At 41.1% G+C, this 26,846-nt stretch overlaps 2 protein-coding genes across 2 annotated transcripts; one reads left to right on the forward strand and one right to left on the reverse strand.

Annotated features, from left to right (window-relative positions):
• Positions 1-277: 277 nt before the first annotated feature.
• atg101 (autophagy related 101) lies at positions 278-1,690 on the reverse strand. Its single transcript, XM_089017270.1, has 2 exons — positions 1,234-1,690; positions 278-1,155 (listed from the first exon to the last, which is right to left on the reverse strand). Exons 1-2 carry the CDS (start codon positions 1,483-1,485, stop codon positions 751-753), a joined length of 657 nt encoding a protein of 218 aa, XP_088873396.1. The 5' UTR covers positions 1,486-1,690; the 3' UTR covers positions 278-750.
• Positions 1,691-1,962: 272 nt separating this feature from the next.
• On the forward strand, positions 1,963-25,312 carry c2cd2 (C2 calcium dependent domain containing 2). Its single transcript, XM_089017025.1, is given in 14 exon segments — positions 1,963-2,562; positions 2,565-2,788; positions 3,098-3,193; positions 6,849-6,962; positions 12,887-12,988; positions 13,138-13,254; positions 13,858-13,966; positions 15,492-15,600; positions 15,693-15,757; positions 15,896-16,011; positions 16,100-16,268; positions 19,139-19,380; positions 19,448-19,703; positions 23,423-25,312. Coding segments are annotated over 14 exon segments (1,989 nt in total). The 5' UTR covers positions 1,963-2,507; the 3' UTR covers positions 23,638-25,312.
• The last annotated feature ends 1,534 nt before the right edge of the window (positions 25,313-26,846 follow it).

Raw genomic sequence — 26,846 nt, forward strand, 5'->3', positions numbered from 1 at the left:
AGCTAAGAAATTTACATATACATACTGTACTGGAAATCATACATAACCCTACGTTCTATGAAAGCCAATGTAGTGGGATGGTTTGCATGAACTAGTGCACCTTTTCCCTCTTGTCACTCAAGCCTTAAAAAAACAAGCACCTATTGAACTAGTAAAACAAAGAAACAAAAGGTGTAAGAATATCATTGGATACCGAACAAAGACATACCTGTACTTTAAATTCAATGGAATTATTTTTATTTACAATCAATATAATATATATAATATATACAGACTTTCGGCTTTTCCCTTCAAGGGGTCGTCACAGTGAATCAGTTTCTTCCATCTTTAGAGGTTTGATCCGCATGTTTGTTTTGGCCAAGCTTTTACGTCGGATGCCCTTCCTGACACTATTACATATTTTAACAATTTAGAGTTAACAATGTTAGCAACACAACATTCACATATCTGCTGCTGTTCATGTTTAATTTCTGAGAGTTGGCAAGTGACGATAAGGAATTACTTGAACAACATTGCTTTACAATCAAAAACAACCTGATTAAGAGCAGACAAAAATTCTTGAGTCTATGCTTTGCACCATCATGTGTGAAGCTTACACAACAGCGCTGTAGTCTCAATAACAATAGAATGACCAGACAAGGAAAGAGAATAATTGTCCAATGACAGGATGATCGGGAGGGTTACTACAAGAGTGTATATAGCAATTTCGAATGGGGCAACATTTTGTGAGTAGTAAGAAACTAGTGTACTTTACAGTGCCAGGGTGTCTTTTATCAGCCTTCTCATGGTGGTGCTCACAGAAGTGCCCAGAGAATCAGTAATCTGATATGTGATTTTATGGAGATAAGGCTGGACTTCTTTCAAACTGGTGTCAAAGACATTGTCTACTTCGGATTGGGTGGGCATTTTTGGCACATACTCGTGGCGATTTATGACCTCGACAACGTTGATCACTTTCTCGCAGAGTTTTTCTCCCACTTTCTCTCTGCAGATCTGCCTCTCCTGCTCGTTCGCCAGGTTGACAACGTTCACTCTGATGCTCCACACCTCCCAGGGAATACACTCGTCAGAGAAAGGCCACCGAGACTTCTTCTTCTGGTAGAATTCCAGGGAAATTTGACCGATGCCATCACTTCCAGATATGCTCAAAGCGTCCTGTAAACAAACATGTCCACGTGGGTCAGACGACAGGCCGTCAGTTGCGTCATTTAAAACTCAAGAGATGAATCGTACCTTGAATTCGGACGCAGCTTTTCTGATCACCCTGTCAAGCTCATCCGACGAAATCCGGACAAAAGTGAAGTCGATGAAGTCGCAATCGATGTCCACCGTCCCAACTGTTCCGATGGAGTAAGTGCCTTCCTTTTTATAGTGAAATTTTCCGGTGCTCCGGTGAAGTAAAATTGTGTGCAGCAAAGACAGGATTGACTCCTCAACCTGCCTCGCCTCCACTGTGACTTCAAGAATCTCTGATCGACAATTCATTGCCAAACTGTTTTAGAAGCTATCCACAAGCGACAGCTGATTTTACTGATGGCGACCGTTTACGATCTACATTAAGCGCCAACTCAAAGTTTGTATTGTAAAGTTTGTATACGTCCCGCGATGATCCCCAGACAATCCAAATTGTGAGATTTCTGTCCAACTAGTCACCAACCCGATGTAAACGTTTATTACAAAAGAGACCGGAAGTCACAGTTTATGTTGTACAGTCTACGGCAACTCACTTAGTACAAAATAGCAAAACATATAACTAAAGGGGAGACATAATAGAGAAAATTATCGCCAGTTTCTAACAAAAAGACAGATTTTCTAACTTAATAAAATATTAAACAATAGCACACTGTGTTTGGATTCAACGAATACATTTGAATCAATATATAAATATATTGTACAAGAGAGAGTATTTTGCATACGTCTCGTGGTGCATTGTGGGAGTTATTGTTTGTGCCACATACCCTTTTCAGAACGGCAACTTCTCGTACAATCACTCTGCAAGTGCGAATCTCAACTGACGAGATCCCCTAACTGTCTCGCTTTTCGTCTTTCAACGTGTTTAGCTGGAACCTTCTTTTAAAATTGGACGGCGTCTTCTGGTACCTCACCGAAGACTTTGGATGTAATTCCTTTTAGGGGAAAGTTTGTCACTCCTCGCTGCTAAATAAACTGTTTCGGCGAGCCGTAGTCGGATTAGCCAATTGAGCTAACAAACAAATTCGGAAGTGTATTAGTATGCAAACTCGCCCGACACTAGAAATTGCCTTTAGCAATGAGAAGGGAAGGTTGTAAGAACTGTGGCCTTTTCTAGTAGGGACTTGGATTTATTTATCATGAAGGGGCAACATGGACAATAATATTTTATTGTGTGGATTGAGTGCAACACCATTTTTCTCATTGAAGACTAATTGCTTTCAATGATTTTCGAATTTTATAAACGAAAGTGATGATGCAAGGGACACTTCCCCTGGAGGTGTTTTCAGCTTAGCCTTCATTTTCATCCACAAAGAATGTCCGACCTGGAAAGTTCCAGTTCATATTTTGGTCTGGATGATCCGCAATGGTTTTCATGGTCACGCTTTTCATTGCGTCCTTAGTTACTCTGGTACTGTATTTCGTACAGTATTTCCAACAAAGGACAAGGTTGCAAAGGACCCTAGCAGAGGACAGTGCGGCTAAGGAGGAAGCCGCTTCTCTGCTAGGATGGGCGCTGTCACTGAATAGTTGGAAACATCAATGGAGAGGAGCATGGTGCAAGGCTTTAAATGCCAAATCAAGGGAGACTCGTGGTGTAAGTGTTTACTGCTCGTCATCACACAATCACATTCAATCAAATAAGCTTTGTCAAATTTTAGTCAGGGTCTGTCACTGTTTTCAATCGCAGGAACTGGTGACACTGTTTCTACTAAAATACACAATTGTTAATCATACTGAACATTATGGCTTGAAAAACAGCTGAAGATGGTATTAGATGTGCAGTTGGCTGAAATATTGTGGCAGGTCTGTGTATCCAGTGACAGTGCATGTTTAATCAGAGGAAATCAGTTATTCACTTGCTGTATGTTCCTAATTTGAGTGTTTGTGACATTTTCTTGATCAGAGTCCACTTATTTTGACCATCGATGAACATGATGTCGAAGCATCCGAGCTCATGATCAGCCAAGTGTCCCGCTTTCAGAAATCAGCCAAAAACAAGGTAAGACCTGACACAATTATGCACTCAACCACAGCATCGTTTTTACAGTTTGACATTTACAAATTCACACGTGTTTTTTTCTAAAAAGACATACATACTTTTATTCACAGAAAAACAAAGTTGCCTGCCCCATTTTTCACAACTTGAAACACAATAAGACGACTAATCGCAAAAAAAACATTGTTGCAAAGTATAAAGGATTTTTTAAAATTAAGGATGTACCTACCACAAATGCTCCCTTGCTTAATTTATGGCAAATATCCCTTGCTGATGATTTTGCTGCAGTTGTCATTTGTCCATACACTGTTCGTCATGGTGGTCAATGCAATGTTTGCGTTGTCTGCTACAAGCCACGTGAACTCCTCTTTCTAAAGCGCCTTTCAAAACTCTCAAGGACACTTTATAGTAACGGGATAATGTACATTTACGTTTTGTAGCGTCATAAATGTTGTTAGCTTCTTTTGAATCTTTCTTCTGGGGCTGAGGTTCTGTGCATCTACTTTGGAATATGATATGCAAATGCACGACCTTATAATGCTCGGGAAAGTCCGAAGCACGGAGCAGGCCCGTGCCGAGTATGCAAATTGCCAAACAAACCGGTTTGTGTGTATATATATATATATCTTATTGGCAAATACGGTCATGAATCTGTATTTCTCTGACAGCAGGTGTTGGAGTGTGATGCAATACTGATGAGCCTTTAATATGAACTATATAATGGCCATTTATAATCGCTCTTAAAAGACAACCGACGTCTCCGGACAAGTTGTGTCCATAATTTGTAAAATCGCTTCAAATGACTTCTACTGAGCGTATTTTACAAAGATTCCACCGCATATAGCTATATTTTACGTTTTAAGACTCGCGCTGAATATTCCGGAAGTCTTGCTTTTGAGTCGGTGACGAGTCCTCACCCTACGTCACTGAAGGAACGCCCCTAACCGAGAAAGTACATACCTTGCATCACCTCAATGCTTTTGTGGTACTTTGTTTGGTCTGAAAACTTCGTGTTGAAATTCATGTTGAAATGAGAAGGAACACACATAAATAACGCGATGGTGAATAGTTGTGTGTTGCGCCAAGACTTCTACAGTTTATGTGATGTTCGCTTACAAAACGTCCACGAAGACAATTTCCACTGAGCTTTGTTGCCATCTTCTGCCTTTTTTGGGTACTGTGAGTACTAAAGAGTTTGTCACTACATTTCTCTCCAGATGCATCAAAATGACCGGAATAAATTCTTGAATCGATTGCAAACATGTATGCTTTCCTCTTCAGAACTATTTGAATCATATTCATAACTGGATGAGTAACAAGAAAGCATCTTTTCCGAATCTGAAGCCATTGTTTTTATTCTCGAGCAAGGCAAGACGTCTTGGTGTTACACCTCGAACAAGGGGGCGGGACCTTCTGAAACTGGTAGTTTTTGAACACTTTAAGTCATTTTTATTGGTGTTTTGCATTTGACTAAAAATATACTGCGTGTTTTGGGTATTTTAGATGCTATAACACGTTTTTCTGATGTCAGGAAACAAAAAAGTGATGTCGGTTGTCCTTAAAGAAAGCATCATTTAGTCAAAGAGTTGAGCTTTTCTCAGTCGTGCTCTGTCCCAATTCCCTTCAAATAGTGAGTCTCTATTTTATTGGCTTCCAGATGTCTCAATGCAGCACATTCTAATCGTTAAGTTGTTTCTACTGTATATCCACTGATTTTTACGTAGTGCCAGGTCATGTTCAGACTTTGACACCACATAACTGAAATGCCCTGTGTCACAGGCTATAGTCCATTTCTGTGAGATGCGTGGCAAGACTGTTAGAAAAACACACTGTTGCATATGATGACATGAAATATTTGCCATGTTCAAGAAAAGTTATTTGTTTTTGAACCATCTGAGTAAAATAAGCCCTTTTTTCCCAATTGCATGAAATAATGAAAAAAATGGTACTTGTGCATCCCACTCCGGGGTTGATGCCACCTTGTACCCAAAGGGAACTGGAATGTACCGATCTATGTTCTCGTTGTGAAGTAATACTTCGCCATGTGACTGCAATCTGTTCTGGGAGGCTGTTCAACACATTTAGAAATATGTCTCACGGGAAGTTGAAGCAATCTATCTCTAAGTCAAGCTGTCTTCATCTTGCAAATATGCCATTTGAACTGCATAGTTTTGAAACTTATGATTTCACAGACTTTTCCACTTGAGCGCCGTGCATAAATGTCTGGAGCGTCCATCCATTGTATAATGTTTGCCTGCCATATTCAGCATTAATTAGTTATTCTGTTGAACAGAAGGGGTGCCATCAATAGATTTCCGATTGACTTGTTTATGAACGCAATACCCATTTGCCTGTTGTCTACAGTGGAAACCACGAATACATCCAGTTTTTTCCAGCTGTTGTCCATTCATGATTTAGCCAACAGTGGAATTTCTTTTGTGTGTGAATTGATTCAACCCATGTTTTGTGTGACTGTTCTGTAGTTATTTTAGGGAATCTAATGAACATTGGCATATTCACACTTATCCACTGTGTCTTTACGCTGTTGGCAAAACGCCACTGGCAACTATAAATGCACAGGCGTGTGCGTGTGTGTATCTGTGGATTTGTTTACATTTACTATAGTGGTTTTATGTCAATTACATGTAAAACAAAATATATTATCTCAATTATTTGTTCATCTTTTGTGATAAATTGTACGGTTTCATAAATACCAACCCTTATTCCATGATGTATTTTTTTATTTCATAGTTCACAGCTGGAAATTAGCTCGTTTGAAAAAAAAAACACATTGCCCCCCTCATTTATAAATAAATCCATCCATTTATTTTCAACACTGCTTATCCTGAACAGGACTGTGGGGTGCAGCTGGAGCCGAGATTATGAGCTGGTCGGCAGTCAGTTGCAGGGCACATGTCGAGACAAATAATCATTCACACCCACATCTAATAAACTAGACTAATAAAGGCAAATCCAATCCAATCCATACCACCAGCAGGTTGGTTAGTTAGTGATCCCGCACTTCCCGCGCACAAGTTGGGCGAGTGTACCACCAAACCATCAGCAACTAAATGAAGTAATGAATGAATTTGTTGGAAGAAAATCACAAAGCCACAAAGAGTTGGGTCAACTAATCAAATTCTTGAAGAGAGAAATTTGAAACTATATCATCTTGGAGTACATCACCAGTACTTACATTTTCATCAAGGTAAATGACTTCAGAATAGCTTACACCAAAATCACGTTTGTTGATATACTTTCATGATCCCTCACACAAACCTCTACAATGTAGAGTCTACATTGTGGCATATTTCACAGAAATTACTTCTCAGTCTTCTGACATTTTTACTATGCTTTTGAATATCTTGTATTTTTATCCTTTCACCCCCTTCCCCATCCTCTTTCAAATTGCTGCTGTGGAGTGCAGATGTCCACACTGGTGGACAATTAAAGGTTTTCTGATGCTGACTAAGCACCACGTGTGAAGTTCCTCCTTGTCATTGCTCGTCATTTTATGGCCAGATAAGAGTTTCGCTTCCAATGTTTGAAATCGCCTTTGAATGAAATGAAATGACGCATTGTAGTTGCACAGAACACTAACAATAGAAAGTTGTTGCAAATGTCCTATATCATCGCCTTGCTGTCTTTCTCCCAACAGGCGGCTTGCTGTTATGTGGTCGGTGAAAGGCTTCAGTTCTCTATTGGTGTGTCCACGTCCTTGTCAGCTGATCCTTGTAAATATACAGTGTGTATATCCCCACTGGAGCTGCAGGTAAATGTGTAAAAATGTGTAAAGGTTCTTCTTTCTAGTCAAAAGAATCATCTGTTCCTTTTTACACAGAGTGAAGAATGTAATTTAACTCATTCACTACAATTCACAAATTCATTCGGGAATTGAAAATATGACGTAGAGCGCCATTCCTAAATTTGTTCGGGCTTTGTTTTTTCTTATTTGGTTGCCGATAAAGCGCTGGCCTCTGGCAATGTTTTTTTTTCCTGTTCCACAAGGGAGCAGCCTTTCCCTTTTTTCCATGTTAGCGCTTGGTTCCAGCTTCAGCTGTTGTTAAAGCGCTATTTAAACCAATATGTATGTATTGCATTGTATTTTGGACAGTCGTCCTCATTTCAAGCTCATATAACTCCAGACCCATATAAATTAGGAATTAACTTTTTTCTGATGAAAGAAGAGAGTCTAAGGTTTCTAATGCTGTATTGAATGTTTATGTATTCCTTAAATTCAATGTTCTGTGGCTCCTGGAAAAACCCTGGCATTGGAGTGGACACATTTTTGCACGTCTGGCAGTGAAGGAGTTAAAGGACAACCGACATCACTTTTTTTTCCTAACTGACATCAGAAAAACGTTTTATAGCATCTAAAATACCCAAAACACGCAGTATGATATTTTTAGTCAAATGCAAAACACCAATAAAAAATACTTCGTGTCCAAAATCTGCAAAAAAATGAACCAGTTTCAGAAGGTCCTGCCCCCTTGTTCGTGGCGTCACCCCAAGACGTCTTGCCTTGCTGGAGAATCAAAAAATGGCTTCAGATTCGGAGAACATGCTTTGTTGTTACTCATCCAGTTATTAATATGATTCAAATAGTTCTGAAGAGGAAAGCATACGTGTTTGCAATCGATTAAAGAATTTATTCTGTGCCATTTTGAGGCAATGGGGGGGGGATGTATCACTAAAAAAGAGACAGTAAATGGCGACAAAGATCCGGTTAAGGAATTAATCAGCCTGTGGAAACGGGCTTTGTCGCCCTCTTCTGCCTCTTTTTCGTGCAACACGAAGTTTTCAGACCAAACAAGTACAGCAAAATGCATTGACGTGATGGAAGGACTGCTACAATGTGTCCTTTTTTCGGTCAGGGGCGTTCCTTCAGTGACGTAGGGTGAGGACTCGTCACCAACTCAAAAACAAGACTTCCGGAATATTTAGCGCGAGTCTTAGAACGTAAAATATAGCTATATGCGGTGGAATCTTTGTAAAATACACTCAGTAAAAGTCATTTGAAGCCATTTTACAAATTATGGACACAACCTATCCGGAGACGTCGATTGTCCTTTAATGGGAGATCTTATTAAAAGTGACATGCGGCCCAAAAGTGGATCACTGCTTCTCCATAACGATAGATTATACGCTTGATGTATTTGTCTGGGCTTGGCAAATGTCCCACATTCTTGACAGCAATCACTGTCAAGTTCGTTGCCCTTCAAATTGTCCCACTTCATCTTTATGGTTATGATCATCTAAAATATGCACAATAGAGGAGCACATTTTTGTTTTTAGATGTTTATGAAAGCATCAGGTCCCAGGATATTTAGACAGTGAATGAATACACTGTCAAATGTGAGCGAAAATACACATTTTCATTGAAATTTACAGTCTATGAATTAGAGCCACGTATTCAAAGCGAATCAAACCACTGAAGATGGGGGACACTGATACGCTGTGGCGACCCCTTGAAGGGAAAAGCTAAGGGGAAAAGAAGTATTCAAATTTCATCAAACATCAAGGGCTTCAGTAATTTTTCCTATGTGTTATAAGAGAAGTCTACCCAAAACTATTCTTTCCAATGATATTTGATGTAGTCCAAGTAATAATAATAATAATAATAATAATAATAATAATAATACATTTTCATTTTTACGCACCTTTCAAAACTCTCAAGGTCACTTTAAGTAGTCCCCTGGGGGCCAGATCTGTTTTTTTGTGTGCTCAGTATGTAATATGTGTCGGGGATTAAACATTCTAATGGCTTCCCCAAATTCATAACAGCCCCCTAGAGGAAACCATAACTACAATGATGCCTGTGAGAAGTCTAAACACGGAATTCTCATTCTAATGAATGTAATTTTTGTGGAAAATAAGTTAAACATTAAAATCCACCCCTTTTTCAGCCTCTCAGGGGGAACCATTTTGCCAATTTATATTGACGTAAATGACATCACCGTTGCTTGGGACTCAGGTACCAACCAGTCGGGCCCCTACTTCAGAAAACAGGTGAGCCGTGATGGATTTTTACCTGAGCAACTGTGATGTCACTTTCAGTCAACAGCAAGTTGAAAAATGTCTGCCCTTTTAAGGAGGAAAAAAAGTTATTTTTGCTGCTTAGCCCAAACACATTCAATGACTTTGCTGATTCGCACTGGCAAATACAATGTTGGTTACTCAGCTACTCAAATTAGCATCTCGTTTGAAATCTATCTTGCATCATCTAACCTAACGAGGCTGTATTCTGGTTTTAGCAGCACTAAGCTTTTATCTCGTATTTAGGTTCAGTTTAAGAGCTTCTGCGGAGGTTAACCCACTTCTACAAAGATTATTTTTAAACCAATAAGGTGCTTGTCACACCTCGGTGCTCCCTGAGCTCTTTGTACCATAAATACAACTTGTGTAAGTGGCTAGAACGCTAAAGTCAGGATTAATAAAAGATGTAGGTCAGTATAAAGGAGGTGTCAACGTTTGGTCTGGCGATTTCAGCTTAGTGTGGAAAAGGTCAGAAAGTCATTTCATAAGACCTCATACATCCAGTGGAACGTTAGTTAGCATTTGACTGGGATACACGCTAGAATGGTCCTGGAATGTCCCCCTTTGCGTGCGTCGAAAAGTGTAACAACAAGCATTGGTCGTTGACGTCGTGCACCACAATAACACATGCTTTACACAATTGAAAGCAGTTGAGGGCATTCAACCCACTCTTGTAGCACATAGCGTTTTGCTTGTGAGGGCCCCCGTGTGACACCTTTGTGTCAACTTTGTTATGCAAATACTGTACTTTGTTGCACTGTTATATCAGCCAGTCAGGTGACATGAAATGTATAACCATTTTAATGCTATTCAGTGGCGATAAAGGGCTTTTATGGAAAAATATTTTGGATTTTTTTTGGGGTGTTGAGGTCGTTGTGTAAAAAAAATATAGGTATTTGTTTTGAAAACCCGACAGTTTATGTGAATCAATTTGGCAGTCACCACACTGCACATTGTGATTTTATGCTTTCGACCACTCTCGATGTCCTCATTCCTATCTGATGTGGCTTTTGTTTGGCATGTTTGGCATTATGCCGGCAGCCCTGGAGTCCAACACTTAAAATCCAGGCATGTTAGGGCACGATTGGCAGCTGTCGTTTGTAGTGTTCTTATATTCCTCTGCGTCATCTCTTAGAATTTGAAATCCAGCTCTTTTTGAACCCCTTTTCTGTCTGTCAGGCTGACTCAATAGAATTTCACACATTTATCATTTTAACTTTTATTTGAAAATGGGGTATTTTAACCATCGTAGCTAATGGCACTAAACTTCAGGAGGTGGGTGATAAGTCAAACATGTGCAGTTATACAATTACCAGTTCAGTATTAGGAAGTGCAAATGTAGATACCAAATTTTCCGGTGTATAAGACGCACTGGAGTATAAGGCAATGAATGAATATTTTTCCAAATATAATATATGAATGTATAAAAGTTTTCCAAATATAAGGCACACCACATTATACGGCACACCACATTATAAGGCACACCACATTATAAGGCGCTATACGAGAGGCTGTGGTTATGCACTACTTCTTCTACAGGGGGAAATTGAGTCAGTGGCTGCTGACAGTAGTTGCGAGACCAATATAACTTCACATATAAGGCGCAGGGTCATTTTTGGAAGAAAATGAAGGTGTTTGGGTGTGCCTTATACACCGGAAAATATGGTATATGAGTCTGGAGTTATCTGAGCTTGGATTGGATTGGATTTGCCTTTATTAGTCTCACAGTGGAGAAATTTACATTTCACAGCAGCAAAGTGAAGAAAGGGATGAAAGTAGAAAAAAGAAATACATGAGCTGCTGGAAAGGAAGCCACTCTCTGGGCGCCGTCTTGAAGTCAAAAGAACAAAAAAAAAACTAAATAACAAATAATATGACAGCATAGAGACCATATGACAAAACAAAGACACAGAGAGACATTCATTCTTCAGGACTTGCTGTACCCTCTTTGTGATGACATGAAGCAGTTCTAGATGAAAGAGGAGAGGATCAAAGCGTCTTTCCACCAATGGATCAGGGACATCATGGTGGAACGTACAAACACAGAGCTGTAGCATCCATTGACGAAAAGAGATTGTCTCACATCTCCTGTCCCGCCTAAATCTGCTTCAATTCAAAGCCGCAACAGTTCCACATGCGCATCGGCGCTCTGCGCTGACGCTGCTTTCTTCTTATCGCGGGCTCCTCAAGCCATGCACCCATCCAACCGCAGACTGTCCAACAGCACCGACCTTTCCGCTGAACAAAGCGGGGCTGTGAAGATGCTGCCCATTACAGGCGCAAAAAAGCACAATGGCCCCTTTGGTGTCCAGCGATGGCAGTCGAATGGCACCGACATTCCTCCCATTCAAAAACAGTACTGGCATATTCATGCTGCCGAAAAGGCGCAACCGCTCAGCACAGTCTCCTCCTTGATGAATGTCGTGGTCAAAAATGCTGAAAAACAATCTGTATCCATTCCACACGACGCCCAGCAACACAAAGTGACCAAAGAAAACACAAAACAAGACAAAAACAACAAAAAAAGCAAGGCTCATGAGAGCACTTGCGTCGGCTGCCTACTCGGGCACCATCTTGGACTTTTTTTGGGGGGGGGGGGGGGGGGGGCAGCTGTACAGAATGCAAATGCTGCCCCCTCATGGGAGAGAAAAACATTGCCAGTGGTCTGACCAGCGCTTTATCGGCACCCTCCACCCCCAGGAAAAAAAGAACAAATTCGGCAATAGCGGTCCACGTCATGCTTTGCAATTCCCGAATAAATTTGGGAATGGCAGTGAATGAGTTAAGGAAATGGCAGTAAACTTTAGGAGATGGGTGGGTGGGTCATCCAAACAACTCCAGTTATACTACTTACCAGTATGTATTAGGAAGTGCAATATATATATATATATATATATATATATATATATATATATATATATATATATATATATATATATATATATATATATATATATCCTTTAAAGTGGGATGCACACATACCTGTGTATGCAGAGTGCGGGTGTTTAAGCATGGTCAAACACATATACTGAAGACAAAAAGTACATATTGCCTGGTATATTGGTTGTTTTAAATCCAGCGGATGAATCATACAATGTCAATAATTAACAAAACATGACTGTAGACCTACAGATTATCACTATTCATGAGCTCATCACATTGCAGTGTTTTAGACATAAAAGAACATGGAAATACAAAGTTGGAACCTTATTATATATCATGGAAGTTGTAAATCCAAGACTGTTAAATCTAAATTAAAAAAAAAAAATCTTAAATGGGCTTGTTTTTTAGTAGTTTAGAAAAAACGTCTATTTTACAGGACATTTAATTATGTATTATGTATATAGTGTTTTGAAATCTGTTTTGTACGATACGGCCACAATATTAGAGACTCCAAGGACCTGCTTAAGAAAATACATTGTACTCCAAAAAGCATTGGAATTTGCGAGTAGTGGACGTTCTGTAATGTCAGAATCAGAAAGCCTTTAATAGTCCCACAATGGGGAAGTTTGCAATCTACAGCAGCAAAATTGAGAGGGATGTGGGGGTGACAAGATAAAAACAAAATATTCTATGCATAATAGATGTAATTAGTATTCTCTGACCGACTGCTCTTCCCCCTTCAGGCACCATTAATATTCTGCTCTCTTTGCCACACAGCTTGAGCTCCAATTGCAAGATGCTGAAGATCAGGTTGGAGTGAGCTGGGGAATTTCTCACCTGGAGACAGAAATGGTCCAGGTGACACCTAGTTTAAGCCAGGTACTTTCTTCCCATGGAGAATGTCTATTTTGACTGTATTTTAAAATGACTGAATTGACTGTTTACGTGCTGCATTTATGTGCATTGAAGTGGACTCAGTTGCATGTCTGAAGTGTGATTTCAGTGCTCTCTTTGTCATGTCTTATCAGGACAATGTCAGCACTTCCTGTGTGGCAGCACTAAAGGAGCAATTGAAGCATGTGCTCTGTGCGACACAAGCCTCTGTATTATTGAGCTGCAAGCCTTCTCAGGCCTCAGAGGTCAAGGTGAGTGGTTGAGTCATGCCTCAGTTTTAGTGTGCCAAAGAGGCAAAACGCAATGCTAAGTATTAGCTTGCTGGTCTTGTTTGATTTATAAACACCTTTTATATTGAAGCACTTAAGAAAACATTTAAAAGCTTCAGTTTGATGGAGTAGTAATTCCATTCTTCTGTTGCTGCAGCCAATAGAGCATGAATGACAGATGAACGCAGTAGTTCTTTTATGAATGTTAATTTAATTTACAGTCTCACGATTCATTGTTGAAAAGAAACACGGTGAAGATGAAAGTATTGATGTAATTGGTGTCTGTTGTGATTTTATCCCAATGAGTGTCTCCATAGTCATTGTCATTGTACTCCGGATCAAGAAATGTCACAACCTTAACTTTATTTCGCAGGGCTACAAACTTGCCAAGCGCTAAAATAGTTTTACATGGCTCATTCTAAATGCAGTTCTATAATACTCATCTGTTCTGCTATTATGTGTTTTAAACTAAATATCTTGCAATGTTTTTGGAATGCCAATTTTAGCGTCCCCCCACACTAAGTTGTAAATCAGTATACCAAATTAAAAGGTCAAAAATCCAATACAATTCACTTCCTCCAACAGGAACCTTACAACAGAGTGTTTTCACCACCCAAACCTCCTCGTGCGCACGACTGGAAGCTGCTGGTGAAAAACATTCGAGTGACACTCACTCAGCAGGAAGGTGCTGCAGGTAAGAGATTGTTGTGCCCAACTGCTGCTGCTTTATAATCAAACCAAACTCAGTTGGCAATGTTGTAGCTGAATGTTAGTGTTGTTTGTGTATCACAACACCACAGAGATTATCAGTCCAGCAGAAGCTTATCATTGGTCTTAACCAGTTACGTGCGGTGAGGTTCATGGCTGGTGAGGCACTGACGTCATCACAGTCAGTCACAGTCACACCCCCAAATTGTCCCTAGTTGTGATTGTGAATGTGAATGGCTGTTGGTCTCTGTGTACTCTGCCCGCGCCTACTCCCAGAAGACAGCTGGGATAGGCTCCAACACGCCCTGTGACCCTTTGTGAGGCTAAAGCGGTTTGGAAATGAATGAATGAATGAATGTTAGATGTCATTCTTTTTACCCATCAAAATGAAGAACAGGAAGTTAACAAAGCAACATTCAATCTTGCAACACTACTGTTTGTGTAAATAGCTGGCACGTCGATTGAATAATGGTTGCGACTCAAGGAAAGCAAAAGGCCCATCTTGGAGAGACAGTTATCTTAAAGGACAACCGACGTCACTTTTTTGTTTCCTAACTGACATAGGAAAAACAAATTATAGCATCGAAAATACCCAAAACACGCAGTATATTTTTAGTCAAATGCAAAACACCAATAAAAATTACTTAAAGTGTCTAAAAAGTACTTCAATTTGAAATCGGAAGTGGCCAGTTTCAGAAGCTCCCACCCCCATGTTCGTGGTATCACGGCAAGACGTCTTGCCTTGCTCGTGAATCAAAACAATGGCTTCAGATTCGGAGAATATGCTTTCTTGTTACTCATCCAGTTATGAATATGATTCATATCAGAACCAGAATCAAAATCATCTTTATTGCCAAGTATGTAGAACACACAAGGAATTTGTTTCCGGTAGTTCTGAAGAAGAAAGTATACATGTTTGCAATTGATCAAAGAATTTATTCCGTGTCATTTTGAGGCATCACGGGTGGGAAATGTCGCACCCAAGAAAGGCAGAAAATGGCGACAAAGCCGTGTAAGGAATTAATCAGCCCGTTTCCACAGGCTGATTAATTCCTTACATGGAGCCTTGTCGCCCTCTTCTGCCTCTTTTTGGTCCTACACGACATTTTCTGACCAAAGTACAGCAAAATGCATTGATGTGATGGAAGGACTTCTACAATGTGTCCTTTTTTCGGTCAGGGGCGTTACTTCAGTGACGTAGGGTGAGGACTCGTCACCAACTCAAAAACAAGACTTCCGGAATATTCAGCGCAAGTCTTAAAACATAAAATATAGCTATATGCGGTGGAATCATTGTAAAATACGCCCAATAGAAGTCATTTGAAGCCATTTTACAAATTATGGACACAACTTGTCCGGAGACGTCGGTTGTCCTTTATTATTTACTGACATGTAGATGTAGAATGTTTCCTGATTGATTGACAGTTGGCCTTGATAATGGGCCGCAGACTCTATTGTCTTGGTTCTGATGTGAACTGCAATCACAATAATTTCTTTTTTTATGATTGCAGGCAGCATAAATCCTCTGTGTGTACTGCAATTAGATGACCCCCCACAAAAGTTTAATACCCCTGTTTTGAAGAACGCAGCCAATCCTGCCTGGGATCAGCCTTTTGTCTTGTAAATTTCACAACACACAAGCATCACATAAACTACTACTGTCTTCTCTATTAAAATTAGTATTTTTCTCACTATAATGTTTGTCCCCCCAGTGAACTGAATGGGCGATCAAAAGAACTTATTATTCTGTTGCTGAATGATGGACTACCTCAAGAGGGTGAGGAAAAATGTTTTGCATGTGCAGCTGTTTTTGTTTTATTAATAAAGGTATTTTGGGTGCTTATTATTTTTACACACATCCTTGAGCATCATCAGTGTTGGTTCTGTTTGACTCAAATTGTTCTTTGTATTTCAGGTAGCATTCTGGGCCAAGTGTCAGTGCCTTTTGATCTTGTTAAGAAGCAACCTAAAGGAACACAAACATTTTCACTCATGACCAAAGATGTAGTGACAGGATCATTTACTACTGATGTAAGACACACCTATCCTGTTCCTTCTATCAAAGACTTTCCAGCACCAGTGTTGTTGCATATTAACAATGGGTAACCCCATTCTTCAGTTTACCTACCTGGATCCCAGTGAGGTGAGGTCCTGGCAGCCTCCAACCCCAGCTTCCACCAAGAGAGTGGAGATGGACCGTACCATCATGCCCTGTGGCACGGTGGTCACCACCATCACCGCAGTCAAGAGCAAACCGGGCCGGGTGCTGCCTCCGGGACTCAGCATTGGTACAGTAGTAAAAATATTATCATTAGTCCTTGTAAATAAGAATAGAACAATTACAATGTGGGTGTGCCTTTTCTAATGGTAAAGGGCTGTCGGACGGCCAAGTTAATTGCATAAAAGCTTTGTTAGGATTGTACTAGCCTTACTAAATTAATGTCAAAAACTCAACTACAGTGATACCTCAGCTTACGAACTTAATTGGTTCCCAGAAAGTGTGTGTAAGGTGAAAAGTTTGTCTGCCAAACATTTATTTCACATAAGAAACCATTAAAAATGAGACTAATCTGTTCCTATGTTGCCATAAAACATAATTTTTTACTAAATAAGCCTCAGAACTACACAAAATATACCTTATTGTATGTATCATAAACGTGCTATTGTATTGTAATTAAAGAAATAAGCTGCAGTATAATAAAGTCGTTTTATTTACCTTTGTGATGGTAGTTGATGTAGTTGCCTCATGATGATATCCGAGTGAAGTTGCCGTGCTTTCTCGGCGATAATACCCTAACTTACACGGCCCCCTGCTAGCTGCTTTTCGTTAATCCAAATCAACAGAATTTTCTCAACCTCTTCTATTGCCTGAGACCGTTGATTAGACAACACAGAAACACTCTTAGCCACATTTAGCAATGGTCGACTTCGCATACTGGTACTGAGACGCTAAGTCACACAAACGCACACCTCGTTCGTGTTTTTCGATGATCTCTTTCTTCTGCTCGACCGTAATTTTCTTTTGTGTCCTCTTCGGGTTAACACGAGCCCGTGGTGGAGTCTTTTTCGGTCCCATAATAACAAAAGTACTCCACTCGATAGCAAACCACGTCTGCACTCAAAGGAGGTGTGGAAAAGTAATCCGCCAGCCACCGTGGCACTGTTTGACCATGTGGTTTGGTGTTTACCCGCCAAAAACTAGTGCGCCAGCCACCGTGGCGCTGTGTGGCTTGGTTCGTCCGCCGAAGACTAGTTCGTATACCGACACAAAAAAATCCAGTGAATGTAAAGCGTACTTGAGGGTTTTTAAAGGTGCTTATAAATTTAATGTATTATTATTATATGATTATATTCTCGCAAATTTAATGTTCGTAAGTTTGTGAACTAAAGCGTTGGTAAGCCGAGGCATCACTGTACTTTGGTTTGGATTTGCCTTTATTAGTCTCGCAGTGGAGAAATGTACATTTCACAGCAGCAAAGTTATGAAAGGAATGAAAGTAGAATACAAACAACATGTACAAACAAAATACATGAGCAGCTGGAAAGGCAGCCACTCTTGCGGCGCCGTCAAAAGAACAAAAAAAACCTAAACAATAAATAACATGACAACAAAAAGACACAGAGAGTCATTCATTCTGAAGCTCTTTCTGTACCTGCTTTGTGACATGAAGCTGTTCGAGATGAAAGAGGAGTGGAAGGAACAAAGCGTCCTTTTCGCCAGTAGATCAGGGATGTCATGGTGGAATGTGCACGTCGACTACAGCTAAATGTTGAAAGCAAACACGCAGCTGTAGCAGCCATTGACAAAGAGATTGTCTCACATCTCCTGTCTCACATAAATCCGCTTCATTTCCAAGCCGCGACAGTTCCACATACGCACCGGCGCTCTGCGCTGACACTCCTTCTTATCGCGGGCTCCTCAAGCCAACAGCACCGACCTTTCCACTGAACAAAGCGGGGCTGTGAAGATGCTGCCCAATACAGGTGCAAAAAAGCACAATGGCCTCAGAGCTGTCCAGCGATGGCAGTCGAATGGCACCCACATTCCTCCCATTCAAAAACAGTACTGGCATATTCAAAAAGGCGAAAGCCGAAAAGGCGCAACCGCTCAGCAGAGTCTCCTCCTTGAAGAATGTCATGGTCAAAAATGCTGAAAAACAATCCATATCCATTCCACACGACGCACAACAACACAAAGTGACAAAAGAACACACAAAACAAGAAAAAAAAAAAAAGCAAGGCTCATGAGAGCACTTGCTGACGGCTGCCTTCTAGGACGCCATCTTGGACTCCTGAGCTTTGGTGCATTAGTCCATCCAAATTCTGTTCTTGGTTGGACAGGGCTAAAGTTAGGTGCATCAAAATGTATGACCATCACATTTTCTGGATTTTTAATGTTTATAAATTTCAGTCAGGAATTTAACAGCAAGAGTGAAAAAAGTGTTTTATTTATTTAATAGTAATGCTGGAAATAATCACTCACAAAAATATCATTTATTTTGCAGTGATATTTCATCAAAGCACATTGTTCACATATCTTTAAATCAAGGCAAGACCCCAAATGTTTTTCATGAAGATATGTTTAAGGACTAAAATAGAAATGATGAAAAATATTACTCACTCTAACTGTGCTTCAACAAGCCCTGGCCATCCGTGCCTTGGCTGTCGCTCTAGTGAATGGGATAAAAATAAAAACATTTTTGGACCAACTGTCAGTATTTTTAATATTTTTTTTAAAAACTGAGAAGACTTTGGCTGGCTATACACGTATAACCATTTTTTTTTTATTTTTTTTTTTTATTTTTTTTGTGAACACATGGTGAAGCCGAGAGAGCCCTGCCTTGCACAGATTCCTCAGGAAACAAATCATTGGGAGGAAGTTACATCATTTATTTTCAGTCAACTGAAAAAAAAATATTGAAGCTGCATACATTTGCGATTGCGTTTTAGTTGCCTGTTAGATGCAATAAATAGTTGAGTTTTCATACCAATTTAGGCTGGCTTTGTTGCATGAACTGATGAAACTGACTTGAATGAGAGGCAAAATGTATTTAAATTCAAACTGAAGTTAGTTATAACCAATAACTTTGTAATCTTCCATTTTGCAGGAGATATGAATATATTGTAATACCTTCAAATCTGTTGTCTTTACCTTTAGATTCTTCCCCAAAAGCGATGACCCAGAAGCCCAAGCTTTCCGAACGCCGTGTTTCCGAGCAGATGTCGATGTTGGGAGGAACAGTTAGCAAGGCCCTGTCTTCTTCAGACACAGAGTTGCTGATGCTTAACGGCACTGATCCTGTGGCTGAGGCTGCCATCAAACAACTTCATGAGTCTGCCAAGCAGAAGCTCAGGTCCCCTGTGAAGAAGAGTACCATCATCATCTCTGGGATTGCCAAAGTAAAGAGAAGTTAGTTCAGCAATAGAGTTGACATGCATTTGTGCTTGACTATGATTATTTTCCCAGACCCCATTGTCCCAGGATGATGAACTGGCTCTGATGGCAGGCTACGCTGCAGCGATGGATGCTTCAATGTCAGACGAAAACTCCTCTCAGGCGCTCGTTTCGGGGACCAGTAGCCCACCGGAGGGTTCGGAACACGAGGATGTTCCCAGTGGAGTGGGTCGTCCTCCCGAGAATTGGGAGAGCAACACCACAGAGGATCTAAATAATTCCTCACTCTCCATGTGTGTGCCAGAGGTCAGCTGCAAAAAGAGAAGAGGTGAGTGTTAAGGCAATTCACTATACGAACACATTGTAAACAGTTTTTTTCCCAAACATTTTATTTTCTCGGACCTGTTTTTATTATACATCTGATCATTGACGTCACATCCTGCCGATCTTAACAAAAGTTCTCCAAAAAAACTCGGTCATGCGCTCCTTCACCATCTATAAGAGCCAGCCTGCACCAGTGGGGGCAAGACAATTCCATTATGTGCCGTCCCAAAGATTAAAAAATCTTTTTGTTCTTACTTCTGATTCCTGCTTGATTTTTCTATTGTTAAACGAACCTAACAGTGATACATACTTTCAGTTTCCTTTTTTTATACTACGGTGCCAACCTCCAAAGTCAAATGCAACAAAAGTCGGACTGGTTGTAAAAGCTCGACCGGAATTTTCCGGGGAAAATATGCCTCAAGAGCCAAACAAAATGTGAATTTCAAACCATTATTGAATGTCTCTTTCCTTTTCTTTCCCCTTCACTGTCTCACCGTTTGTGCTATGATTACCCCCATCTTAGAGGAAAGCAGTCCTAAACGCACATTATGCCCAGATGTAAGTAAGTTACCAATTGTGGATAGTAGTACTACTCTAGTTTTTATTGTGTGTAGTTTGAGTAGGTAGAACACATTGTTCACTACTAAACATTTCTTGTTTCATATTTTCATTTATAGGCGGCTCGGTAGTCGAGTAGTTAGCACACCGGCTTCACAGTGTAGAGGTCGCCGGTTCGCGTCCCACCCCGGCCTCCCTGTGTGGAGTTTGCATGTTCTCCCCGGGCCCGTGTGGGTTTTCTCCGGGTCCTCCGGTTTCCTCCCACATCCCCAAAAAATGCATGTCAGGCAGATTGAACACTCTAAATTGTCCTTAGGTGTGAGTGTGAGAGTAACTGTTGTACGTCTTTGTGTGCCCTGCCATTGGCCGGCAACCAATTCAGGGTGTCCCCCGCCTCGTGCCGGAAGACAGCTGAGATAGGCTCCAGCACTCCCCGCGACCCTAATGAGGAATAAGCGGTACGGAAAATGGATGGATGGATATTTTCATTTATTTTTCAGCTTTTTAGTGAACTCGTGTGCTCACTATTCTATCATAGTGCACAATGACAACCATTTGCACTCACACTTTGAAGGAGTAGTGGCAGCATCATGCTTTGGGACTGTTTTACGTCAACTGGATCCGAAACCATAGTCAAGATGAAGGGAGTTACACACGGTTCTATCCATCCATCCATCTTCTGCCGCTTATCCGGGGTCGGGTCGCGGGGGCAGCAGCTTCAGTAGGGAAGCCCAGACTCCCCCCCCCCCCCCCCCCCAGCCACTTCTTCTATCTCGTCCTGGCGGATCCTGAGGCGTTCCCATGCCAGCTGGGAGACATAGTCTCTCCAGCGTGTTCTGGGTCGTTCCCGGGTTCTCCTGCCAGTGGGGCATGCTCGGAACACCTCACCAGGGAGGCGTCCTGGTGGCATCCTAATCAGATGCCCGAGCCACCTCATCTGGCTCCTCTCGATGTGGAGGAGAAGCGACTCGACTTTGAGCTCCTCCCGGATGACCGGGCTTCTCACCTTATCTCTAAGGGAGAGCCCGGACACCCGACGGAGAAAGCTCATTTCGGCCGCTTGCATCCGGGATCTCGTTCTTTCGGACACAACCCATAGCTCGTGACCATAGATGAGGGTTGGGACGCTTTGCTTTTTGGCTCAACTCCTTCTTCACCACGACAGATCGGTATAAAGTCCGCATCGCAGCAGACGCAGCACCGATCCGCCTGTCGACCTCTCGCTTCCTTTCATCCTCATTCGTGAACAGGGACCGAACGGCCTGTATCAGGCGCTCCTGTACCCCATATTCACGAAGCACCCCCCACAAAACTCCACAAGGGACACGGTCAAACGCTTTCTCCAAGTCCACAAAGCACATGTAGACTGGTTGGGCGAATTCCCATGCACCCTTGAGGACCCTGCTAAGGGTGTAGAGCTGGTCCACTGTTCCGCGGCCGGGACGAAAACCACACTGTTCCTCCTCAATCTGAGGCTCGATTTTCCGACACTGTTCCAAAAATCTAATTGTCAGGTGTCTGATCTAAAGGAAAAAACTGTGAGTACAGTGATACCTCAGCTTACAAACTTAATTGGTTCCCAGAAAGTGTGTGGAAGGCAAAACGTTCGTCTGCCAAACATTTATTTCCCATAAGAAACGATTAAAAATGAGAATAATCCCTTCCCAGGTCCCCATAAAACATAATTTCCTACTAAATAAGCCTTAAAACTACACAAAATACAGTAAAGTCTCATTATATCGATATTCAAGGGAGTCCGAAAAAATATCGATATAACCGGGACTATCGATATATCCGACCCTGTTTGTATGTAATTTTCTCCGTGCGTGCATAGAAATAGTATCGATATAACCGGGAATATCGATATATCCGATATCGATATAACGAGACTTTACTGTATACCTTATTTCATGTATAATAAATGTGCTATTGTATTGTAATTAAAGAAATAAACGACTGTATAATTCGTTTTATTTACCTTTGTGATGGTTGTTGAGGTAGTTCCCTCTTGATGATATCCGAGTGAAGGTGCCGTGCTTTCTCAGCGATAATACCCTCACTCACACGGTCCCCGGCTAGCTGCTTTTTGTTAATCCAAATAAACAGAAGTTTTTCAACCTCTTCTATTGCCGCAGACCGTTGCTTTGACAACACAGAAACACCCTTAGCCATACGTAGCAATGGTCGATTTAGCATACTGATACTGGGACGCTAAGTCACACAAACGCACACCTCGTTCGTGTTTTTCGATGATCTCTTTCTTGTGCTCGACCGTAATTTTCTTTTATGTCCTCTTCGGCTTAACACTAGCCTGTGGTGGGGTCTTTTTCGGTCCCATAATAGCAAAAGTACTGCAATTGATAGAAAACCACGTCTGTACTCAAAGGTGGTGTGGAAAACTAGTCTGCCAGCCACCATGGCGCTATTCGACCATATGGTTTGGTGTTCATCCGCCGAAAACGTGTCCGCCAGCCATCGTGGCGCTGTGTGGTTTGGTTCGTCCGCCGAAATGCCAAGATTATATTCTCGCAAATTTAATGTTCATCAAGTGAAAAGTTTGTGAGCTAAAGCGTTCATAAGCCAAGGTATCACTGTATACTAGGACAGCTGACCTTCCAGTTGGATTAATAAATGGCACTTTACATTGTGGCAGGTTTGTGCTGACTACTATTTAACATCACTTGAAGTAAGGATGGATATTCTGAACAAAGCCACATCCCCATTGAAAGTTGTGTGTAGTTTTACTGGTTACTATATGTTATTATAACATTAATAGTGGTAAAAAGTTGAGAAATTGTGTAGACTTTGCATGTCCACTGTGATTGCCTTTGTGTGTGTGTGTGTGTGTGTGTGTGTGTGTGTGTGTGTGTGTGTGTGTGTGTGTGTGTGTGTGTGTGTGTGTGTGTGTGTGTGTGTGTGTGTGTGTGTGTGTGGGTGGGTCGGGGGCAGTCGAAGGCCGCTGAACATACTGGTAATAACATATATGAACATAATGCATCCATGTATCCATATATTATGTTTTTGTTTGTTTGTCTATTGCAATATTGATAACCAGAATTTCTCAACACACACATGCATTCATGTGCCCCATATCATTACGTTGCGTTAATGCAAAAAAAAGAAAGAAATTACAAAACTTACTTTCTCCCCCGTTCTGAACAATAGGCAGCTTCCTTCAGAAGAGCGCCAAGCGGTTCTTCCGGCGGCGGCACCAGCGCAAGGACCCTGGGATGAGCCAGTCGCACAATGACCTGGTCTACTTGGAGTCTCCTGGCACCGTTGAGCGGGCCAGCAAAACGGCCACGCTGAGTCGCATGCTCAGCCGCAAAATCAAAAGTAAAGCCAACGGCGCCGCCTCAATTGGGCAGCTACCTGCGTGACATCCGCCCCTTGCACAACTACCACCTCATACTTGCACAGTATACGTCCTTGGGATTTTCGTCTTCCATGGCCAAGCAGAGCGGCGCACCAGCAATATTTATCCCAAAAACTTGACAGCGGATGCACTTTCACCACTGCCTGATGTTTCAGTGCAACTGTGTGCGAGTGGGCATAGTTTCATTTGATTTCAGAAGATATTATTTCGCCTGTTTCCTTATTTTGGTTTTATGCCGTCTTCTAAGAGTGCTCGTGTGGCCTTCTTACTGACAGATGGGGTTTATGTGGGCCTTTGTCTCTCCCTCCCTGATGTTGAGTTTGCAATTTCAACCATCCCTGCTGTGAACCATAGCTTTCGTATGATAGAGCAAGAGAACCAATGACAAAGACACAAGTAGCATCGGAGGATTTGCACAGTTTTCAATATACCGTACTGTTATTTTCTATTTTCAGTGCAATGACTGCGCAAAATTATTCACAAAGGGAGATTATGCATTGCATTGAATTCTCGGTGTAAATTGTATGCCCACTTGGGAGCACAAATACTATACTACTAAATATGGTATTGAAACACATTTTTATGCATCCAGGTATTTTCAGTTTTACTCATATGTGTGTGATTTTAAAATACAGAAACACTTATAACATCAAAATAAATATCAGCCATGCAATGTCACCATGTTAAATGCACAGTGGGATTAAAACAAAATAATGACAAATGACATCAGATAGACAACAACTCAGAACACTGTTGGGAGGATAACGTGTCTTTTGTGTGTTTTGGAAAATGCAAATGTATTGCATATTCCCAACACTTTTTAATTTTAATGATGTATGCTAAAATTTCTTTCTGACCATCATCTTGCAACTGTGACATCACTAAAACTATGCTAATGAGTTTCACAAAATTAAACATTTTCTATTTAATCTTCCACTTCCTTGGCATGACAGGCACACTCCTACGCTTAATTGTTTTTACCGTCCGATGTCTGAACACCATTGAACATATAAAGAAATACAGCTGATGATTGTATCTTTTTTTATCATTCTTGTAAAAGGTGTGTCTGCAGGCTATAGTGACTACTAGACCTTCATTCTTTCATTTAGTAAGATGCAAAAGAATGCAGCGCTAAGATTGCCTTACAGTAGTTCAATACATTTTGCCACAAATGCGCTCCAGAAAATAACGACTCTGCTTTTGGCTCGATCGTTGGGAGCACTAAAGGAAGAACTGAGATGGACATTCCGCTGTGTCCGTACATCATCCCCAATTGCATCCTAAAGTCTGCACCTAAAAAGACTTGGACTGCCATGTTAATGCCGGTGAATATTTTTTTGAAAGCATTTGCATTTCATTATGTTTCCACTGCAGTAACAGCATATTTGTCCTAAAATGTGTACTGTTGGGCCCTGACGACAATATAGGTCGCTCTCCTGGCAGCGACTCCTGCTTCTTTGGAAGAAAAAAAAGGTGTTCACTTTTTACAAGTGTCAGTAACCTCTTTGCACTACCTTACTAAATAAAAGGGCTGTGTATTTTAGTTTATTTTATTTTTGTGGTTTGGAACAACTTGTGTGGCAGGTGCAGAAGATAATATCAGCTGTATTATTGCTACAGGTTAAGCCTAACCATGTCAAATCATGATATTTTCAGCAATAAATACTGATTGAGTTGTTGTGTTGATTGTTCTCATGTCATTTGTAACCTTATATACATATAACTCAGGTATGGGCAATTGACAGCCTGAGGGCAGACCTCATACTGAGTGCCCCTGTAATTAAAAACAACAAAAAGGTGATTTAAAAAAAAAATGGCAAACCCCAAAAATCTGATGACAATATGTACAACCTAGTACCCAAATAATGCATTTTGAGTGAGTTAGGTTGAGTGAAAAATGTAGAAATGAGTTATTGTGCTTGACTGGTTGTTCAGCAATTTTGTGTTGTCTTCAAAAAGGTAGATTTTATACAAATAACCCGATCTGCGTACTTCCACCTACGCAATATCAATCATCTTCGCCCGTCTCACACCACTGCTATCTTCGTTCATAGTCTTGTCACCTCCCGGATAGACTATTGCAATTCACTTCTCCTTGGTGTCCCTCAGAAACTTCTTCACAAACTTCAACTCGTCCCGAATTCTTCAGCCCGGATCATCACCAGAATGTCATCCTTTCACCACATCACCCCCGGGTCAAATATAGAATCAACTTCAAAATTATTCATTATACATTTAAAGGACAACCGACGTCCCTGGACAAGTTGTGTCCATAATTTGTAAAATGGCTTCAAATGACTTCTACTGAGCGTATTTTACAAAGATTCCACCGCATATAGCTATATTTTACGTTTAAAGACTCGCGCTGAATATTCAGGAAATCTTGTTTTTGAGTTGGTCACGAGTCCGTACGTGATGTCACTGAAGGAACGCCCCTGACCGAAGAAAAGACATTGTTGCAGTCCTTCCATCACGTCAATGTATTTTGCTGTACTTGTTTGGTCTGAAAACCTCGTGTTGCACCAAAAAGCCGTCAGAAGAGGGCGACCAAGCTCCATGGAAGGAATTTATCAGCCTGTGGAAACGGGCTGACTAATTCCCGACACGGCTTTGTCGCCATTTTCTGCCTCCTTTGGGTGCGACATTTCCCACCCCTGATGCCTCAAAATGACACGGAATACATTTTTTAATCGGTTGCAAACATGTATGCTTTCTTCTTCAGAACTATTTGAATCATATTCATAAGTGGATGTGTAACAAGAAAGCATATTCTCCGAATCTGAAGCCATTGTTTTGATTCTCCAGCAATGCAAGACCTCTTGGCGTGACGTCACGAACGGGGGACGGGACTTTCTGAAAATGCCCAATTCGCAGCTCCATTTTTTTCAGATTTTGGACACTTTAAGTCATTTTTATTGGTGTTTTGCATCTGAATAAAATATCATACTGCGTGTTTTGGGTATTTTAGATGCTATAAAACGTTTTTCTGATGTCAGTTAGGAAATAAAAAAGTGGCGTTGGTTGTCCTTTAAAGCTATCCATAACCTTGCCCCTCCCATACCTATCTAACCTTCAAATTTCTATTCCCTCTCGTTCCCTCAGATCCTCTTCCTCCCTCCACCTCTGTGTGCCCCCCTGCCCGTCTCAGCACGATGGGTGACAGAGCCTTCAGCTGCTCTGCCCCCAAACTCTGGAACTCACTTTCCCCCAAAA

The sequence above is a fragment of the Hippocampus bargibanti genome, linkage group LG16 (assembly GCF_051943395.1).
Source record: "Hippocampus bargibanti isolate YZ-2025 linkage group LG16, ASM5194339v1, whole genome shotgun sequence".
Taxonomy (NCBI): Eukaryota; Metazoa; Chordata; class Actinopteri; order Syngnathiformes; family Syngnathidae; genus Hippocampus; species Hippocampus bargibanti.

Coding starts and splice junctions, on each gene's coding strand:
- atg101 (XM_089017270.1), bottom strand. CDS start 1,485: ATGAATTGTCGATCAGAGATTCTTGAAGTCACAGTGGAGGCGAGGCAG. Junction 1,156..1,233: donor AAGCTGCGTCCGAATTCAAG/GTACGATTCATC, acceptor GTTTGTTTACAG/GACGCTTTGAGCATATCTGG.